Below are 15,731 nucleotides of genomic sequence, written 5' to 3' on the forward strand. Positions count from 1 at the left end.
TAGTGGCTTTAAATTTTATGCTAAACCAGCTTGCCATATCAAATGCATATTTCAACAGATCAATTCTGCAGCAATTTTATAGTTTTTTTTTATTTTGTTTGCTTTGGGAAACTTGCTGCCGCCAATGAAAACAATAAATATGGATACAATGCAAAACATTTTCCTAACGAAGCATTTTACACAATGTACAATCTTTACCCAGATATTCTGTACATGTTTCCAAGGAGCTCTGTGGGAGGAAACCAGAATTAACGCGCTTCCTGTGGATTTCCATGATAAAAACTAATAAACCACAGAGAGAAATGAAGGTTGTGCCATTAGAGAAATAAAACGGATGTAAAAGAGTTTGCAGCCGCGTGGAAGCATCAGTAGTCCGTGTCGGAGCCCTCGGCGTTGTCCACGTTGCGGGAGAGCATGTAGTTGTCCATGTCGATGGAGCGGCAGTTGTTGATGGCATAGCGCAGCCGCTCGGCCATGACGGCCTGGCTGGAGTACGGAGGCAGGCGCAGCTGGAAGAAGCAGGTCTGGGAGGTGGGGAGGCTGTCGTACGGCTGAGGAGGAACAGAGAGCGTCAGCAGAGAGGAGGAGCGGATACAGCCGTCAGTCGGTCTGTCTAACTGCTGCTGTTCTGACTAGTCACAATGAAGTCCAATTCAACCGAATTTGAAAAATAAAATCTTAAAAAATGTAGAAATAATTTTTTAATCAAATTTTAAATTCTATCTATAATTTAAAAGATGTAATCAGTTTTTTATGATCATCTATTAAAGGCCATTGAAGACAATAGGAAGTCTTTTTTGGCTTTACAAAAATTTCCAAGATTTTTCTAAAGGTTTCTGAGATTTTGGCAGAAATTTACTCCTTATATCTACAACATCCAGAGTAAGCTCACGCTTTTCAGTTCTACGATTATAGAATATAACTTATAATCAAATTTTCAACTTTTGGAACATTTCTGACTTTGAAAAGCCAAAAGATTTGCTAAATCAAAAAACACACACAAAAAAACTACAAACCACAAGAAAATATCTTGTAAATTTCTGTTTGAAAAATCTTACAATTTTGACTTTTCAACATCAGAAATCTCAAAGTTTTTTCTGGAAATTTTGGAGTTTTTTTTGGTAGAAATTTAGTCTTTTTTTCTGGCTGTAATACGCCGTCGAGCTTTGGTAAAATATAATTTACTGAAATGTTGTTTGCCATTCTTCCTGTCAGTCATTAATCAGCGTTTGATTCATGTTTTAATCGATTGGCAGCATTAATACTTTGAGCAGTTTGGCTTTAATCGCTGCTCTGATTTGTTTCTTTCTGGTCCAGCTGACGATTAATCGATTATTTTACTAATCGATTAATCGCTTTGGTTTTGTAGCATCATCTCTGGGTTTGCTAAATGGGCCAGAAGCCAATTCTGTTTGTTTCCTGAGCAGAACCGGGTCAACTACAGTGAGGAACATGGAAAGTTGTCTGTGTTGGTTTGGGTCGGTATCGGCTGGTTTGGTTCGGTCCTGGCCGGTCCGGGCCGGTTTGGTTCAGTCCCTGCCGGTTTGGGTCGGTCCGGGCCGGTTTGGGTCGGTCCAGGCCGGTATTGACCGGTTTGGGTCGGTCCCTGCCGGTTTGGGTCGGTCCACTCACCCGGTCCACCTTCATGATCTGGAACCGCTGTGAGATGTCGGCGGTGTTGGCGGGCAGCCGGGAGCGCCCAGAGACGAAGCGCATGAAGAGGACGCGCTCGTCGTTGGAGAACTCCTCCAGGGTCTGCCAGAACCACTGGACCAGTGCGTGCTGCTCGTCCACCTCCCGGTACCGGACCACCTTCTTCAGAACCTCGCAGCAGATCTCCGGCATGCCGCACACCATCTGCTCCAGCTGCCGCGCCGTCAGCAGCGACAGCAGCGGCACCGGCACGATCCACGACATGCCCTCACGCACCGCCGCCACCTGGCGGACGGGAGGAGAACAGACAGGTTAGTGAGCGGTTCCGGTTCTGGTTCTGGTCCGGCCAGACTCGGTTTACCTGTCGGTCGATCTCGTGCAGCCGGTACTCGACGGCCCGCTCCACGTACTCCTTCCTGTTGGAGAAGGAGAGCGGGATGCTGCCTCCGCCGGGAATTATGGGAACCATCTTCCCGTCCGCGCTCTGACCCACGAACGAGTCCAGAGGTATCATCTGGAACAGAACCAGTAGAACCGGGCTTAACAGAACCAACAGAACCAACCTGACTGGGCCTGACAGACCAACAGCAGCAGCTGGAGCGCCACCAACAGGCCGGTTCTGGTGTCGACTACCCAAGTTTCCACAGATCCATTCGGATCGCATCAGGGAAAATCCCGTCAGCGCTCATTTTGATGTGAGCCAAAACGATGCCATAGGTCAAAACTTCCAAACACACAGCAACAGATACAATTCTGTAAAAAGTCCTGCAACCATTAAAAGTTGGGAGATCATTTGTTAAACTTTAAATTCGTACTCAGATGTGCTGAATAAATCTCCTCCCGGTGAAGATGGAGCAGTGAGAAAAACATGTTTTCGCATGTTCGTTTGCCACCTTTCATTCCCCAACACAACTGGATGCAATCCTTGAACAAAATAACAGGCTAACAGGCTAACAGGCTAACAGGCTAACAGGCTAGCAGGCTAGCAGGCTGTGTCCTGTTAGAGACGCCTCCACATAGCTGTGATTTCCCCTCTTTTTGTCTTTGTGCCCATGTGATGAACGGCGGTGCCGCCCAGGCCGCAGCCGGAGGAACCCGTCTGTTGGCACTGGAGGAGGAATACAGATATTCTATTCTAACTCGGATCAGAATGGCCCGGTCCCGGCCCGACTGGGTCCCGGTCCCCACCTCGTGGAAGCTGTCCTCGGTGATGCCGCTGTCCTCGATGTGCAGGATGCTCTTCAGCGTCTGGACGTACAGCAGGTCCACCTCCTCCAGGTCCTCCAGCTGCAGCGGGATGCAGCACAGCTGTTTCCATACCAACGGCGCCAGGTGCAGGTCCAGCGGCTTCTTGGTGCGCACCGCTACGCCCATCAGGATGCCCAGGAACTTGAACTGGATCATGTGCTCGTCCAGGCAGGCGGACGGGTTGAAAAGGAACCTGGAGGAAAACGAGAAGATTAGAGCGATGCAGCTCCAATACTGATAATCGATCACTGTCGTCTTCTCAACTTTTGCAGAAACATTTTCTTTTTACAGATGCGGAAACAAGTCTCTGAATCTGTCGTCCAAACATTTCCCCGTGACGGTTTTGGGAGCAATCAGGCCATAAATCTTTAATTTACTGTTTTCATTCAGATTTTACTCATGAATTAAACTAAATTCACAGGATTTTTATCTAGTAAACCTGAACTGAACACAAATGGAACAAAATGTCAAATTAATTCCTCATCAGGTGATGTTTATTACTTTGTCGTTGCTTCGTTTTTGATCATTTCCATCACTCTTATAACCATGAGGTGAGTTCACTGGCAGTGGGATTTTACAGCTTTCATGCTGCTCACCTGTCTCGGTTGTAGCCGACCTCTGCGGTGGCGTTAGGGGAGGGGATCAGCAGGTCCACCACACCCGTCTCCAGCTCCTGCAAAACATTCCCACCATCAGTCACCTGGAAACTCCTGGAAACCCCTGGAAACTCCTGGAAACCCCTGGAGTCGGTGGGGGAAGCTCAGAGCTGGGAATACCTGGCACATCTCGGTGATGGTGTCATCAAACACGCCGCCCGCGTCGTCCGCCCCCTCGCCCACCAGCTTGACCTTCCAGGCGCGGGACGGCAGCCGCAGGTCGGAGGCGTTCAGCTTCACCACCTGCCGGGCGATCTGGACGAAGATCGGTTTGCACTTCCGGCCGCTGGGCCGAGGCGGAGAGAGGAACCGGAGCGTCAGTCGGGTTCTGGACTCTAAAGTGGGCTTACAAGGCGGACGGGTCACTGACCGGGTGGAGATCCGCTTGACAGTGATCTGCGGGCCGTAGTTCTTCCCCTGAACCATGGTCTTCCCGATGGAGCGCACCATGGGCAGGGTGTAGACCCGGGGAGCCAGCAGGGGGCGCAACTGGCCCTGGACGATGCCCCAGGTCCCGGCGTTGTAGTGGGAGGTGCAGCTCTGTGGAAAAACAGGTAGTGAGGACGGCCGGCCGGGTTCTGGAGGTTCTGCTGCGGTTCTGATCTCACCTGGTTGTTGGGGCTGAGGTTCAGCAGCCGCCATGATGAGTACATGAGGTCGGAGAAATGGTAAAGGAGGCGGAGCCGCGCCCTCACCGCCTCCATGCTGACCTCCTTCAGCCCGCTGTACTGAGGCGGAACCGCCACCGGGAGGCCCAGCTGGAGCGGAACCGACGAGCCTGAAGGCGACGAAGACGAGGAGGAGAAAAGATGGAGGCTGTTTTACAGCAGAAGGCTGAGGAGGGGCTGCATCAGGATCAGGATTTAATTCATCACTTTGACTGAAGACAACATCCAGATCAGATCTGGGTCCAGCCAGAACTACATGGCTTATTTTAAGGTCCAACAACTCATTACATAACTAGGTCTGAACTGAAGAGCAAGAACCAGACCGCCGGTTCAGAACCGGACCCACCTGGCGCGCGCGGCGGCACGCAGGGCGCCGTCCAGGCGGCGCTGTGGCAGCGTCCAGCAGAGATCTGGTTGATGTTCTTGCCCTGTAGCGCCGTCACCAGCGTGGGCTCTCTGACGTGGTTGGTGTGGCCCAGACCCAGCTGCGGGATCGGATCAACAGAGCGGGTCAGGACCGAACCTGTGGACCCGGTGGGGTCGGACCGGTCGGGCCGCGGGTTACCTGTCCCTCTGAGTTGCTGCCCCAGGCGTAGACGTCTCCAGTGGAGGACAGAACCAGCGTGTGCTCGGCGCCGACCGCCACGTCCTGAATGTGGATCCCAGACAGCGCCGGAACCTGCTGGGGCCGGTTGTGGTTCCGAGCTCGGCCTTCTGGGAGTCCGATCAGCCGGTCTTTAACGGGACGCAAGAAAACATCTCAACATTAGAAACACCAAGCGATTATTATTATTATTCAGGACCAACGGAGTCATTTCTCCATGTTGTAGCATTAGCATGTCGGCTAATTTTAGGCCCTTTATAACATAAGTCAATGTTAGTCAACATGCTAGTGACATAATTTTAGCTAACCTTAGCATTCCAGCTCAGGTCTGGAGGTCAACATGCTACTGATAGTCCTGATGCTACTGACAACATGTAGGCTAACAGTAGCATTTTAGCTAATTATTTACATATTCATGACATGCAACAAAGACCAGCTCTCTGCAGTTTGAAGCCGTTTAGGGTTTGATGCTCCAACGTCTGGTTCTAGCAGAGAAACATTTCGGCAGGCTCCTTCACGTTTCTTCAGAAATGTTCTAGTTATATTATCAGGCTCCTCTGGGTTTGGGTTTGCTTCAACATGAGGACAGAACCACTAATCTTAGAGCAGACAGGTGAGGAACATTGAGGTAACCTTGGCCGAACGTGTAAACTTTGCCGTCTTTGGTTAAAGCCACAGAGAACTGCGTCCCACAAGCCACCTTCTGGATCCCCGTCCCACAGAGGATGTCCACCTTCTGCGGAGTTAGAGACAGCGTCAGTTACAAGCCAAACAGCTCAGCTCAGCTCTTCCCTCTTCAGCCCAATCCTACCTGGGGAGAAGACTTGGCCGTCGAGTTCCCGAGTCCCAGTTTCCCATAGTCTCCATCACCGAAGGCCCAAACCATGCTTCCGTCCGCAGAGACGACCAGCGTGTGGTTCAGACCGCAGGCCACCTGAGGAGAACCGGCAGCATGAGCCGCCGCCGTCCTCTGTCCATCAGAACTCGGCTGCTTGGGGATCGCTCACCTGTCCCACTTGGTAACCCTCCAGAGCCGTCACCTTCTCTGGAAGCTTCTTGTTGGACGTGTTTCCCAGCCCCAGTCGGCCGTAATCTCCGTTACCGAAGGTGAAAAGCTTCCCATCGGCCGTCACCACCGCAGAGTGTTTGAATCCACACGACATCTGCAGGGCAGAGAGCGTGAGGACCAAGAGCTGAAGAACCCGCAGTTTAAATGTTCCTGCAGACGGACCCACCTGGACCACCTCCTCTCCCTGCAGCGCCTCGATCTGCCGCGGTCGGCGCTGGCGATCACTGTTGCCGTGGCCCAGCTTGCCGTAGTCGCCATCCCCCCAGCTGAAGACCTCGCCGCTCTCCGTCAGAGCCATGGAGTGGCCGTCGCTGCCGCACGACGTCACCAGCTGGGTCACCACGAATCCTGGAGGCGGAAAACCAAACCACTGGTGTTCTGGATGGTTCTAGGATCCAAACCGGTTCTGGTCGCCGGGGGCCAGCTCACCTTGCAGAGCAGAGATGATGGTGAGGACGTGCAGGTCGTCGGAGTTCCCCTGTCCCAGGCGGCCGTAGCTGCCCTCTCCACAGGCCAACACCGACCCGTTGGGCTGGATCACAAAGGTGCAGTTCTGACCACAAACCACCTGCAAAACCAACACCTGATCAGGTTCAGGCTAATCCAGCACATCAGCTAATAGTGGTGCTTATTTTCTGTTAAGGTCTTTCGCTAACCTTGAAAACGTTTAGCGACACCTAAAGAAATTTTTCAGATAAATTTTAATTATTTGGTTTTTTTTCTGCCGTTTCCTTTCGTCTCCTCATGTTTTAGCGTTACATATCGCTGCATAGCATGTTGGTGTAGCACTTCAATATTAGCTACTGCTAAGTAGCGTGTTTGTAGAGCTCTTTAGCATATGCTACTGCTAACTACTGTTTTGGTTTCACAATTTAGCGCTAGTCCCTGCTAAATACTGTGATAGTGTAGCGATTTAGCGGTAGCTACAGGTACATACGATGTCATGCAGGAATGGCACTAGCTACTGCTAAATACTGTGATGGTGCAACACTTTAGCACTGATTCTGATTAATGCTTTAGGCTTAGCACAGCTAGCATGTGAGCTAGCAGTTGCTGGTGTGTCATCAGAACCTGCTGGGCCTGTGAGAAGGACGGGGCGGTGGTCGGAACCAGGATGTTCCTGCCGGCCTCGGCCAGCTGGCCATGCCGACCCGCTCCCCACAGGAAGACGTCACACTTCCCCCCCAGGTGCCAGTCCTGGAGACAAACACACAGGTGAGGCAGGCCGGACCCTCAGATGACTCCAGGAGGCGGGTCTGGATCTACCTCCGGCCTGGACGTGGCCCAGGACATGATCTGCTCGTCCATCCCGGCCGCCCACTTCCCGTTGTCCTGGAAACAGACAGAGCGTTAGAGTGAGCCGCGGAGCCACCGGTCAGGCCGCCGCCGCCGCCTCTCACCATCACCAGAGCCATCTCCTCCTTGGGCACCGGCTCCAGGTCAGGAACGCAGAAGGAGTCCGGGAACGTGGCGCCGCGGGCTAGGGCCTCGGCCGCCTTGACGGTGGTGGAGAAGCAGTCGAGCCACGCCCACTCGCTGGTGCTCCAGACGGCGGTGCCGGACTCTGGAGGACAGCGGCGGAGGTGGGGCGGCGCGGGGGGGCGGCACAGGAGCTGGTCCAGGTGGAGGCCGACCGCCAGCGACGCCAGGCACTGCATGTAGGGGCTGTGGACGAGCTGCTCGCCACAAACCACGTGAGGCTGCAGGAAACCAGACCAGCACGCCGTCAGAAAATCCACTTCCTGTTTACAGAAACCAGGAATGGACCCGAGGGTTTGGGCCGACCCGGCTTGGCTTCAGAACCGCCTCAGAAGGCCGGACAGCAAATCAGTAACAATAAATATCATGACAGACACCTGATCAATATCGACAGATAAAACGTCCGACAGAATATCCACTGAACTCCGATCCGGAACCGAACGGCATTCTGGGAGATGTAGGCAGAGGAAGGCTTCAGCCGCTCAACCTCTCACTCCCAGCTAAGCTAGCTGGGTAGCTTAGCTCAGTCTCTGGTTGCCTAGCAACACCTTACAGAGTAACAGCAGCAGATTAAAGCTGCAGTTTTTATCCTTGTTTTTTTATTGAACACATGCAGTGGAGAGGCATCAGTACATTCATCTTCATATACAATGTTGATCATCCATGTCCATATTTAACTGGGTACAAGCAGTTTAAAACTTTTATTAAATATCTTTTTGCTCTCCATGTCGTAGCAGTTTGGTTGTTTTTGCTCGGGAGAGATCGATCTGATCACAGATCAGCTGTTTCATGTCACAACATGATTACAGGTTGAACTAATATGTAAAAAATATATTTTAACAAAGTTACGTACTGCAGCTTTAAGGTTTTGCCTCATAACTGCTTAAAAATAAACAACAACGGCGTGAGTTAAAAGTATGGATAAAACGGTCCGGCCACCAGTTTGGCAGGATTAAAACAATCTAATCAATAAAGACTCATATTGCCTGATGAGTGGTTTCCATGGAGACGCGTCTCTCAGCCTACCTTCTCGTAGGCGTACTGCTCCTGCAGCATCACCGGCAGCCGCTCCAGGAACGCCCGCATGCAGGGCGCCACGTTGAGGCCGACCACGCCTTGCCGCTTCAGCGCCGAGCGGCACGTCGCCAGCACGTGGTTGGACGCCATGAACTCTTTGGAGCAGTTCACCACCAGAACGTCCTGGAGACGCGACAGACACTCAGAGAAAGGCGATGGAGACGAGGAGGAACAGAAGAGTCCGACGTCTAACCTTTGACCTGTTGGAGCAGACGGCCACGCCCACATCTGGGATCCAGACAATGTTCTGGATGGCTCCGGATCCGGCGACGACGGTCTGCAGGACGGATCCGTCCTGTCAGACAGGAAGCAAGCAGTGAGTGAAGGAGGAAGGAAATCTGGCCGGTCCAGATGTTCGCCTCTTACCCGCAGAGACCAGATGTTCATGAGGCCGCCGACGCCGCCGGAGGCCAGCGCCAGGCCGTCGGGGCTGAAGGCCAGCGTCCGGACCGGCGTGATGTGTCCCTTCAACTGGAGGACGGACACGGCTCCGTCCTCGGCCCAACGCGGCGACTGCAACAAAACCATCCAAACGAGTCTCATTTGATGTGAAGCTGACTGAAAATACGACCACAAACATCTGAATCATCAGCCGTTACTGTAAAAAAGATTTCAGGAAATAACAACTTCCTGATCGATTCTAAAGAGGAAACAGAAAAATCCTTTTTTAAACCAAGAATTTACTGCATGCTTTGCTTTTAAAAACATTTTGGATCTACAAGGATTTACAGATGACCTTTGTTACAGAAACCTGACTTCTTTCATCCAAATATTGCAAGCTTATTTTAATGCTCAACAGCAAAACAAAATCAAACCTTTTGTTGTTTTTCTAAAACTTGAGGCCTGCAGGTATTCGGACACCACTAGTTTAAACTTTTAACTTTTCAATCCCTCCAGGTCTTTGTGGAAATTCACACAAAATCATTAGCTTCTTTTGTGCTAATACACAATTGTGAATTTATTTTTACAATTTTCAGCAAAAATGGTCAAAAACTTTAAGAAACGCTACCTTCCACCTGCAGGTGGCAGTATTTCTCACTTCTTCTACACTGATCACTGGAAACTAAGTCACAAATATCTTAACATTCCTTGCAAATATTTCTAAAGGAGCATAAAAAAGAAAATATGTAATTTTGATTGCTAAAACGACATTACAAAAACAATCGATAAATCCAGATATACGCAAGACATTTTCTTCTTCTCTTGTAGTTTTGTGTCTGAATTGAACAAAGTAAAAGTTTGGTGGAAGGACAACTCTTCATGTTCGGCTCCGGTGGCCAGAGGTGCGTCTCGCATTACCAGTAGTTTGGGTTTGGCGTCGTTCTCCCACAGCGTCTCTGAGTCTGAGGATTCTGGGAAGTGGCAGATTTCCTGAGGAACGGTCCAAACCGACACCAGGCCGTTCTGGCAGCATCTGGAAGACAAGCAGTTTGCCGTTCAGGAGGAGAACCGGAACCGTTCGGGTCGGCCCGGCTGCAGCTGAGACCTACATGGCGAGCATGCTGAGCGGTCTGGGTCCGCGGCCCGGCAGGCCGCACCACGCCACGCCGTTCACCAGGGAGGGGTGGCGCAGGCTCTGCAGGCAGCGCCAGCCAGAACCCGGACCCGAGTCCCGGTCTGGGGCGGCCCACAGCTTCACCGTCTCCTCCTTGGCGCAGCTCAGCAGGATCTGGCCGTTGGGGCTCCACTTCATGCTGGTGATGGACTCCTGAGGGACAGACCGCCATGAGCGCCAGCTGGAGGAATGGTTCTGGTCGGGTCCGGACGGCCCGGTTACCTTGTGAGCGTCGATCACGACCACGGCTCCTTTCTCCAGCGGCTCCTTGGATCCGATCAGCAGCTTTCCGTCGGCGTATCCCACGGCGAACGGCCGGTCCTCGCTGTACCAGGCGATGTGCATCACGGCCACTGGGGGGCGACACTCACATGTTCACGCTGCAGGCCCCACGTTCAGATTGATCCTGAAATCTGGTTCTTTTCACACATTTCTAGATGGATGCGACGTGTTCCTGGGTGAAGCAACCTAAAAGCTTCCTGCAGGCCCAGCAGAGGCCCAGTAACATCCCACCTACTGAGCATGCTCAGTGGGAGTGAACATGGAGGCTAATGGAGGAGCGAATCTTGATTTTAAAGTTGTCAGACGTCTGTCGAGAATCAGCGGCAGATACAGGTCACATGGGAAAAAATCTGATAATAATCGGAGATGAGGAGACTTTGGGATTTAATTAAAGTTTAGTTTCACTTCACTTTTTGTTTGTCTTGTTCAGTTAGTTTTAATTAGGTTTTAGAGTCGGTTTGCTAGTTTTTTTACTTATTAATTAAATATTGTTTAGTTTTTATTACTTACAGTAGGAATTTTAGTTGTTTTAATATTTAGTTAATTTTATGTACAGAATTCAAAAAGTCAAAGTATTTTATTGTGATTATGTTTACAACTATTGGGTTATGAATACTTAATAAAAAATAACATTTGCAAAAAATGTATTCAATTATTGTTGAACATCAACTGACTGAAGTTTCCTCCTAACTTCTGCCGTTTCCATTTGCGCACTAGCGTAGCCGCCAGGAGGTTTACGGAGCGCCGTGATTTACCGGCAAACTGCTTATTCCACATCAGTTCAAAAGGCCAATAAAAAGGAAAACAAAGAATATTACTTCTATAATTTCAGTGTGTTCTAATTAGCTTTATAAACGCACAACACAGTTCCAGTTAGTTGTAGTTTTTCCCCATTAATTACTGTTTATTTCAGTTTTTCAAACGTTCCACATATAACTGGCCTGCGATGCATTCATAAAATCTGATCTGTTGGTCATTCTGTCATGGAAATGTCCGGTTCAGGTCGCATCGTTCCTACCGTCTTTCCTGTAGCAGTGCTCCAGCTCGCTGCGGTGCATGTCGCTGGCGTCCAGGACCTCGATGAGGCCCAGCGACCCGTCCATCCGGCCCACCAGCAGCATGTCTTTGGGCTCGCTGCACCACAGAGACTCCGCCTCCTCCTCCGGCCACGCCAGCGCCGACACCCAGTGGGGCTGCACGTCCAGCAGGCCTTTACCGCCTGCGGGAGGACCAGCCAGATCTGAACCAGCTTTCACACAGAAACCTGCATCTGCAGGTTTACCCCTACAGGATGGGAGGGGAACAGCAGCAGGAAACAGCAGCTTTACCGTTAACTTGCCAGATGTTGACCATTTTCTCCATGGCTGATGCCAGATATTTTCCAGTCACACTCCAGGCCAGAGGAGACAGGCAAGGGTCACTGGGAGAGCCCAGAGCGGACATCCCGTCCTCCGAGGAGACATCACTGGAGGACAGACAGAGACATACAGTCATGGACCCTCTGCTGAGAAAAGATTAAATAAATCTGAAGCCCAGATTTCTGCACCGGATTCCACACTGCAAAAACACTAACCTCTCATTTCCAGTGCAAATATCTCAGTACACATGAAATAAGACAAAACTAACTTACAAGTAACTTCTCAGAAAGTTATAGGCAGTTATGTTAAGTCAATAATTCTTTAATACTGATGAAAAAGTCAACATGGTGAAATTTAGTGCTTTAATGTTTAACCCTTTTACGCCGGAGTTTCAAGCGTCTGCCTAAATAAACCTTCCTTATTTTAACTGTAAGTAGTTCTTTAAATGTCCTGTGAGATGATATACTTACCCATGTATCGATAACAACTGGAACTTTCAATATCCAGCAAGTTATTTTCGCAATATGCCGTCTATAAAACGAGTGCCCTCCTTGCTGGAAAGGGCAACGCCTCCCCTTTCAGAAACCGTTGGAATTTTTCAGATAGCGTTACGTGTGGCGGAATTACGGTACTGCAAATTTGGATGTGTCGCCGGCGACACATCCCGCCTAGAAGGGTTAAGCATTAGCTTCTGCTAGGTGTTGGTGTAACGTTTTAGCATTAGCGTAATTAATATTTACGACTAGCACTCTAGGGTTAGTGAAGCTAACTAGTCAGCGGTGTCCGCCTCTGAACCTTGAACGCTATGCTAACGCTATGCTAACGCTATGCTAACGCTATGCTAACCATGAACCCTTTGGTTCCACTTGCTGCTCTGCTACGTTTATCCCCAGGAGATCCAGTTTTGTGGGACAGAGGAACTCACTCCTTGTTGAAGACGCAGGTCTGCTGCAGCGTGTACTGGCTCTTCGTCACGTTCCACACCCGGACCGTCCCGTCGCCGCCGCTGGTGGCCAGCAGGCCTTTCTTACTGCACCAGCCGCAGGTGATGACCTGAGGGAAGACGAGAGGTCAGGAGCCAAATTGGAGCCGGCCGCCGCCACAGGAGGAGAAGAAGCCACCGACCCTGCTCTGGTGCGCCTCCAGCTTGATGAAGGAGCACTTCCGTAGATCCCCCGCCATGTCGGCGAAGGTCTGCGGCCGGCTCTGGCTGTTGTCACGGTCGTGGGCGGCCAGCGTGCGGACCAGCTGCTGCGCAGCCCACTGGCGGTGCTGGGAGGAGAGCCTGGAGGACAGGCAGCAGGCCGCCAGAGCGTTGGCCAGCTCCAGGGGGCCTACAGCGGAGGGATTATGGGAAGGATGGGCATATAAATGCGCAGTTAGACCTGCTCGACACGGAACAGAAGGTGAAGAACACCAGGTGAGTCAGGGAGGAACAATGGAGACCATGTAGCAACAGAGGCTTTCTGAGCCAGAACCAGGAGGTTCCCATCAGATTCTGGTCTGTCAGAACCAGAGAAACTACAAACCTCTCTTCTCCAGGTCGGCCTTGTCGTAGACGGGCCGCAGCCGGGCGCCCTTATCCGCCAGCAGCGCCACCAGCGCCTGCGTCACCACGAAGTTGGGGGAGGTGATGAGCTTGTTCTCCTCGGCCACGCCGCGCAGGAAGCTGGGCAGGAACTTCCTCTGGATGGGGTCGTCTACCGTGGTCAGGTTCATGCCTATAGCCGCAGAGATCAGGTTCTGGAACACAAACATGAAACTGCCTGAACCTGAAGTTTTACAGAATTTGAATCAGGTGAAGGTAAAACTGCCACTGGCTGAGTTCTGGTAGAACAGATTGACAGAAAAAGCTTTATTTTTCATTATAAACTGGTCATATACTGTGTACTCTAGCAAGCGACTGATTACTAATTTAGGTAATTATTTCAATAATCGATTCATCTGGTTAATGGTTTCAGCCTTAGCTCAGATTAAAGGAATAATCGTTAGCGCTGAGATGCTAACAAGTCGCTGACTCATTACTGTTGACTCATCGTTTCATAAACCTCAAGAGACGCATCGACTCTCTTCAGTTCCTGCTGTCGTGGCAGCTGCTGTGTCTCATTGACCTTTGACCTGTGTCTCCCCTGACCTCCTGTGACCTGTCGGTACCTGCGTGCAGAGCTGCACCAGCAGCTTGGCGGCGTTGGGGCTGTTGGAGGCCAGGCAGCCCACCGCGGTGCTCAGGTAGGCCAGGCAGGAAATGGGCTTGCTGGCCTTGGCGGCGCCGCGGGGCCGCTCCGAGGGGCCTGCCCCCACCGCCGGGCCGGTGGAGAGGCCAGCCCGGCCCGCCGCCGCCAGGCACATGAGGCGGACCAGCGTCCTGATGTCGGTCAGGCCCAGAGACTCCAGGCCCGCCGCCAGGCTGCAGCTGGAGCCGCTGGAAGACAGGAACACAGAAGCTGAGCTACAGAACCCGACCTCCAGTGACCCCTGCTGACCCCCGGCTCACCTGACAGACAGCAGCGACAGCGCCCTCATCACCATGGTGCGGGCCAGCAGCACCTGCGCTGCGGCCGTCACCCTCCTGAGCGCCATGACCCGATCGTGGGGGTTCTGCAGGGCGGCGGCCTGTTCGCCCAGCGTCATGCGGCCCGACGAGCTTTTATCCACCGACGTCTGGCAGCCTGCAGACAAAACCAGGCTTAGAACGCCGAAACATCGGACCGGAGAAACCCGTTGAGACTGAAACCCGCTCAGGTCGCTGCTGCCGTTACCTATCTGCAGCAGCGTCTCCTCCATGCTGTTGGTGGCTGTCACCATGGCGACCGAGGCTCCCAGCGGGTCGCTGTCGGGGAACTGGACGGGTTCGGGGACGACGCGGCGCTCACTCAGGCCCAGCGGGCCAGATAGCAGCTCAAACTCCTCCTCCCCCGTCAGCTTCTCGTCTTCGTCCACATCCAGCATGTCCCAATCCTCTGCAGCGGGACAGAACCAGAACCAGGACCGGGTCAGACCGCCGCTGGACTCCCCAGGCGGGACGCATCGCTGAAGCTCACCTTCGTACACGCTGTCCTGCTTCCCCAGCAGGTCCGGTGCCTGGCCTTTGTACCTGAACGCAGAAACAACCAGGTCAACGTCCAGAACAGAACCAGGAATAAAACCTCTGCTGAGGCTAAAATCGGACCGGACTGGACCGGACCTGTGTCTGATCCTGCAGAAGAAAGAATCCTGCAGCTGTTTAAAACCGGACCGTCTGACTGGATTTAATTAATCACTAAAACTGAGGAAACAATGAAGATAAAACTCTGGATGTTACATCATATAAAAGTTTTCTGATGGAAACGAAGACAACAGAGAAAAGAACAGATGAAACGAAGGACAAACAAAAAGCACAAGAGACAAAGACAAGGACAGGTGAGGACAGGTGAGGCCAGGTGAGGACAGGTGAGGCCAGGCTCCGCCCACAGGAAGCTGACCTCTCTGCAGCAGGGACTCTGGCTTTGCTCTTGATGGCCAGGTATTTGTCCCTGCAGCCGCCACACAGCAGGTAGTACGGGTTCCCGCTGCCGCACTCCCCGCCAAACCAGCCGTCCACGTAGGAGCCGTTGCTACGGTAACCCTGTCGGTTGGCGCTGCGCCCGCAGCCGGGGTGGCTCTTCTTCATGTGCTGGTTGAAGTTGGCCACGTTGGCCTCACACAGCTCACACACCACCACCTCGTCTCGGTCGTCGGCCTCACACACGTGCTGCAAGGGACAAACGCAAAGGTCAAAGCACACACACACACACACACACACACACACACACACATATACACATACACACACACAGCTGTGTGAAGCTGACACCCCACCCACGTCAAAAAATTCAGCAAATAGTCTGAATGGTTAGTGCTCCGTTTGTGCAGGTTTGTGCCGTTAAAATTTTCGTTTGTGCAGTTTTGGTTTCTGAGATATTAAAAATTATTTTTTAGGTCATCTAGAGTTCACCATCCCCCCATATCGCTCCAAAACAAACCAAAGTGGGCTAGTTCGTTTAATTCTTCAGATTTTCAGCTGTTGTACAATGTGTACTTTTTGTTTTGAACTTCAATAAAGA

At 51.8% G+C, this 15,731-nt stretch overlaps 1 protein-coding gene across 15 annotated transcripts in view; it reads right to left on the reverse strand.

The window, feature by feature from the left end:
- Nucleotides 1-85: 85 nt before the first annotated feature.
- The window catches only part of herc1 (HECT and RLD domain containing E3 ubiquitin protein ligase family member 1), a 44,929-nt gene continuing 29,283 nt past the window's right edge, over nt 86-15,731 (reverse strand). For 8 of the 15 annotated variants that reach the window (XM_016666432.1, XM_016666439.1, XM_016666433.1 and 5 more), the window contains exons 46-79: nt 15,111-15,379; nt 14,691-14,743; nt 14,409-14,609; nt 14,144-14,318; nt 13,804-14,071; nt 13,179-13,392; nt 12,775-13,034; nt 12,575-12,702; nt 11,620-11,756; nt 11,310-11,510; nt 10,232-10,362; nt 9,945-10,162; nt 9,754-9,868; nt 8,821-8,973; nt 8,648-8,749; nt 8,404-8,577; nt 7,299-7,598; nt 7,165-7,230; nt 6,970-7,095; nt 6,328-6,466; nt 6,065-6,246; nt 5,837-5,992; nt 5,641-5,763; nt 5,463-5,565; nt 4,791-4,960; nt 4,572-4,710; nt 4,166-4,335; nt 3,928-4,097; nt 3,678-3,843; nt 3,498-3,574; nt 2,842-3,094; nt 2,015-2,167; nt 1,633-1,938; nt 86-551 (exon numbers count right to left, since the gene is read on the reverse strand). In XM_016666432.1, coding sequence (XP_016521918.1) covers nt 366-551; nt 1,633-1,938; nt 2,015-2,167; nt 2,842-3,094; nt 3,498-3,574; nt 3,678-3,843; nt 3,928-4,097; nt 4,166-4,335; nt 4,572-4,710; nt 4,791-4,960; nt 5,463-5,565; nt 5,641-5,763; nt 5,837-5,992; nt 6,065-6,246; nt 6,328-6,466; nt 6,970-7,095; nt 7,165-7,230; nt 7,299-7,598; nt 8,404-8,577; nt 8,648-8,749; nt 8,821-8,973; nt 9,754-9,868; nt 9,945-10,162; nt 10,232-10,362; nt 11,310-11,510; nt 11,620-11,756; nt 12,575-12,702; nt 12,775-13,034; nt 13,179-13,392; nt 13,804-14,071; nt 14,144-14,318; nt 14,409-14,609; nt 14,691-14,743; nt 15,111-15,379 — 5,784 coding nt within the window. In that variant the 3' untranslated portion in view covers nt 86-365. The remainder of the gene's footprint in view (nt 552-1,632; nt 1,939-2,014; nt 2,168-2,841; nt 3,095-3,497; nt 3,575-3,677; nt 3,844-3,927; nt 4,098-4,165; nt 4,336-4,571; nt 4,711-4,790; nt 4,961-5,462; nt 5,566-5,640; nt 5,764-5,836; nt 5,993-6,064; nt 6,247-6,327; nt 6,467-6,969; nt 7,096-7,164; nt 7,231-7,298; nt 7,599-8,403; nt 8,578-8,647; nt 8,750-8,820; nt 8,974-9,753; nt 9,869-9,944; nt 10,163-10,231; nt 10,363-11,309; nt 11,511-11,619; nt 11,757-12,574; nt 12,703-12,774; nt 13,035-13,178; nt 13,393-13,803; nt 14,072-14,143; nt 14,319-14,408; nt 14,610-14,690; nt 14,744-15,110; nt 15,380-15,731) is intronic. The other 7 variants (XM_016666444.1, XM_016666441.1, XM_016666443.1 and 4 more) reach the window with 4 other exon arrangements.

This window comes from Poecilia formosa, unplaced genomic scaffold (genome assembly GCF_000485575.1).
Source record: "Poecilia formosa unplaced genomic scaffold, Poecilia_formosa-5.1.2 Scaffold724, whole genome shotgun sequence".
Classification (NCBI taxonomy): domain Eukaryota; kingdom Metazoa; phylum Chordata; class Actinopteri; order Cyprinodontiformes; family Poeciliidae; genus Poecilia; species Poecilia formosa.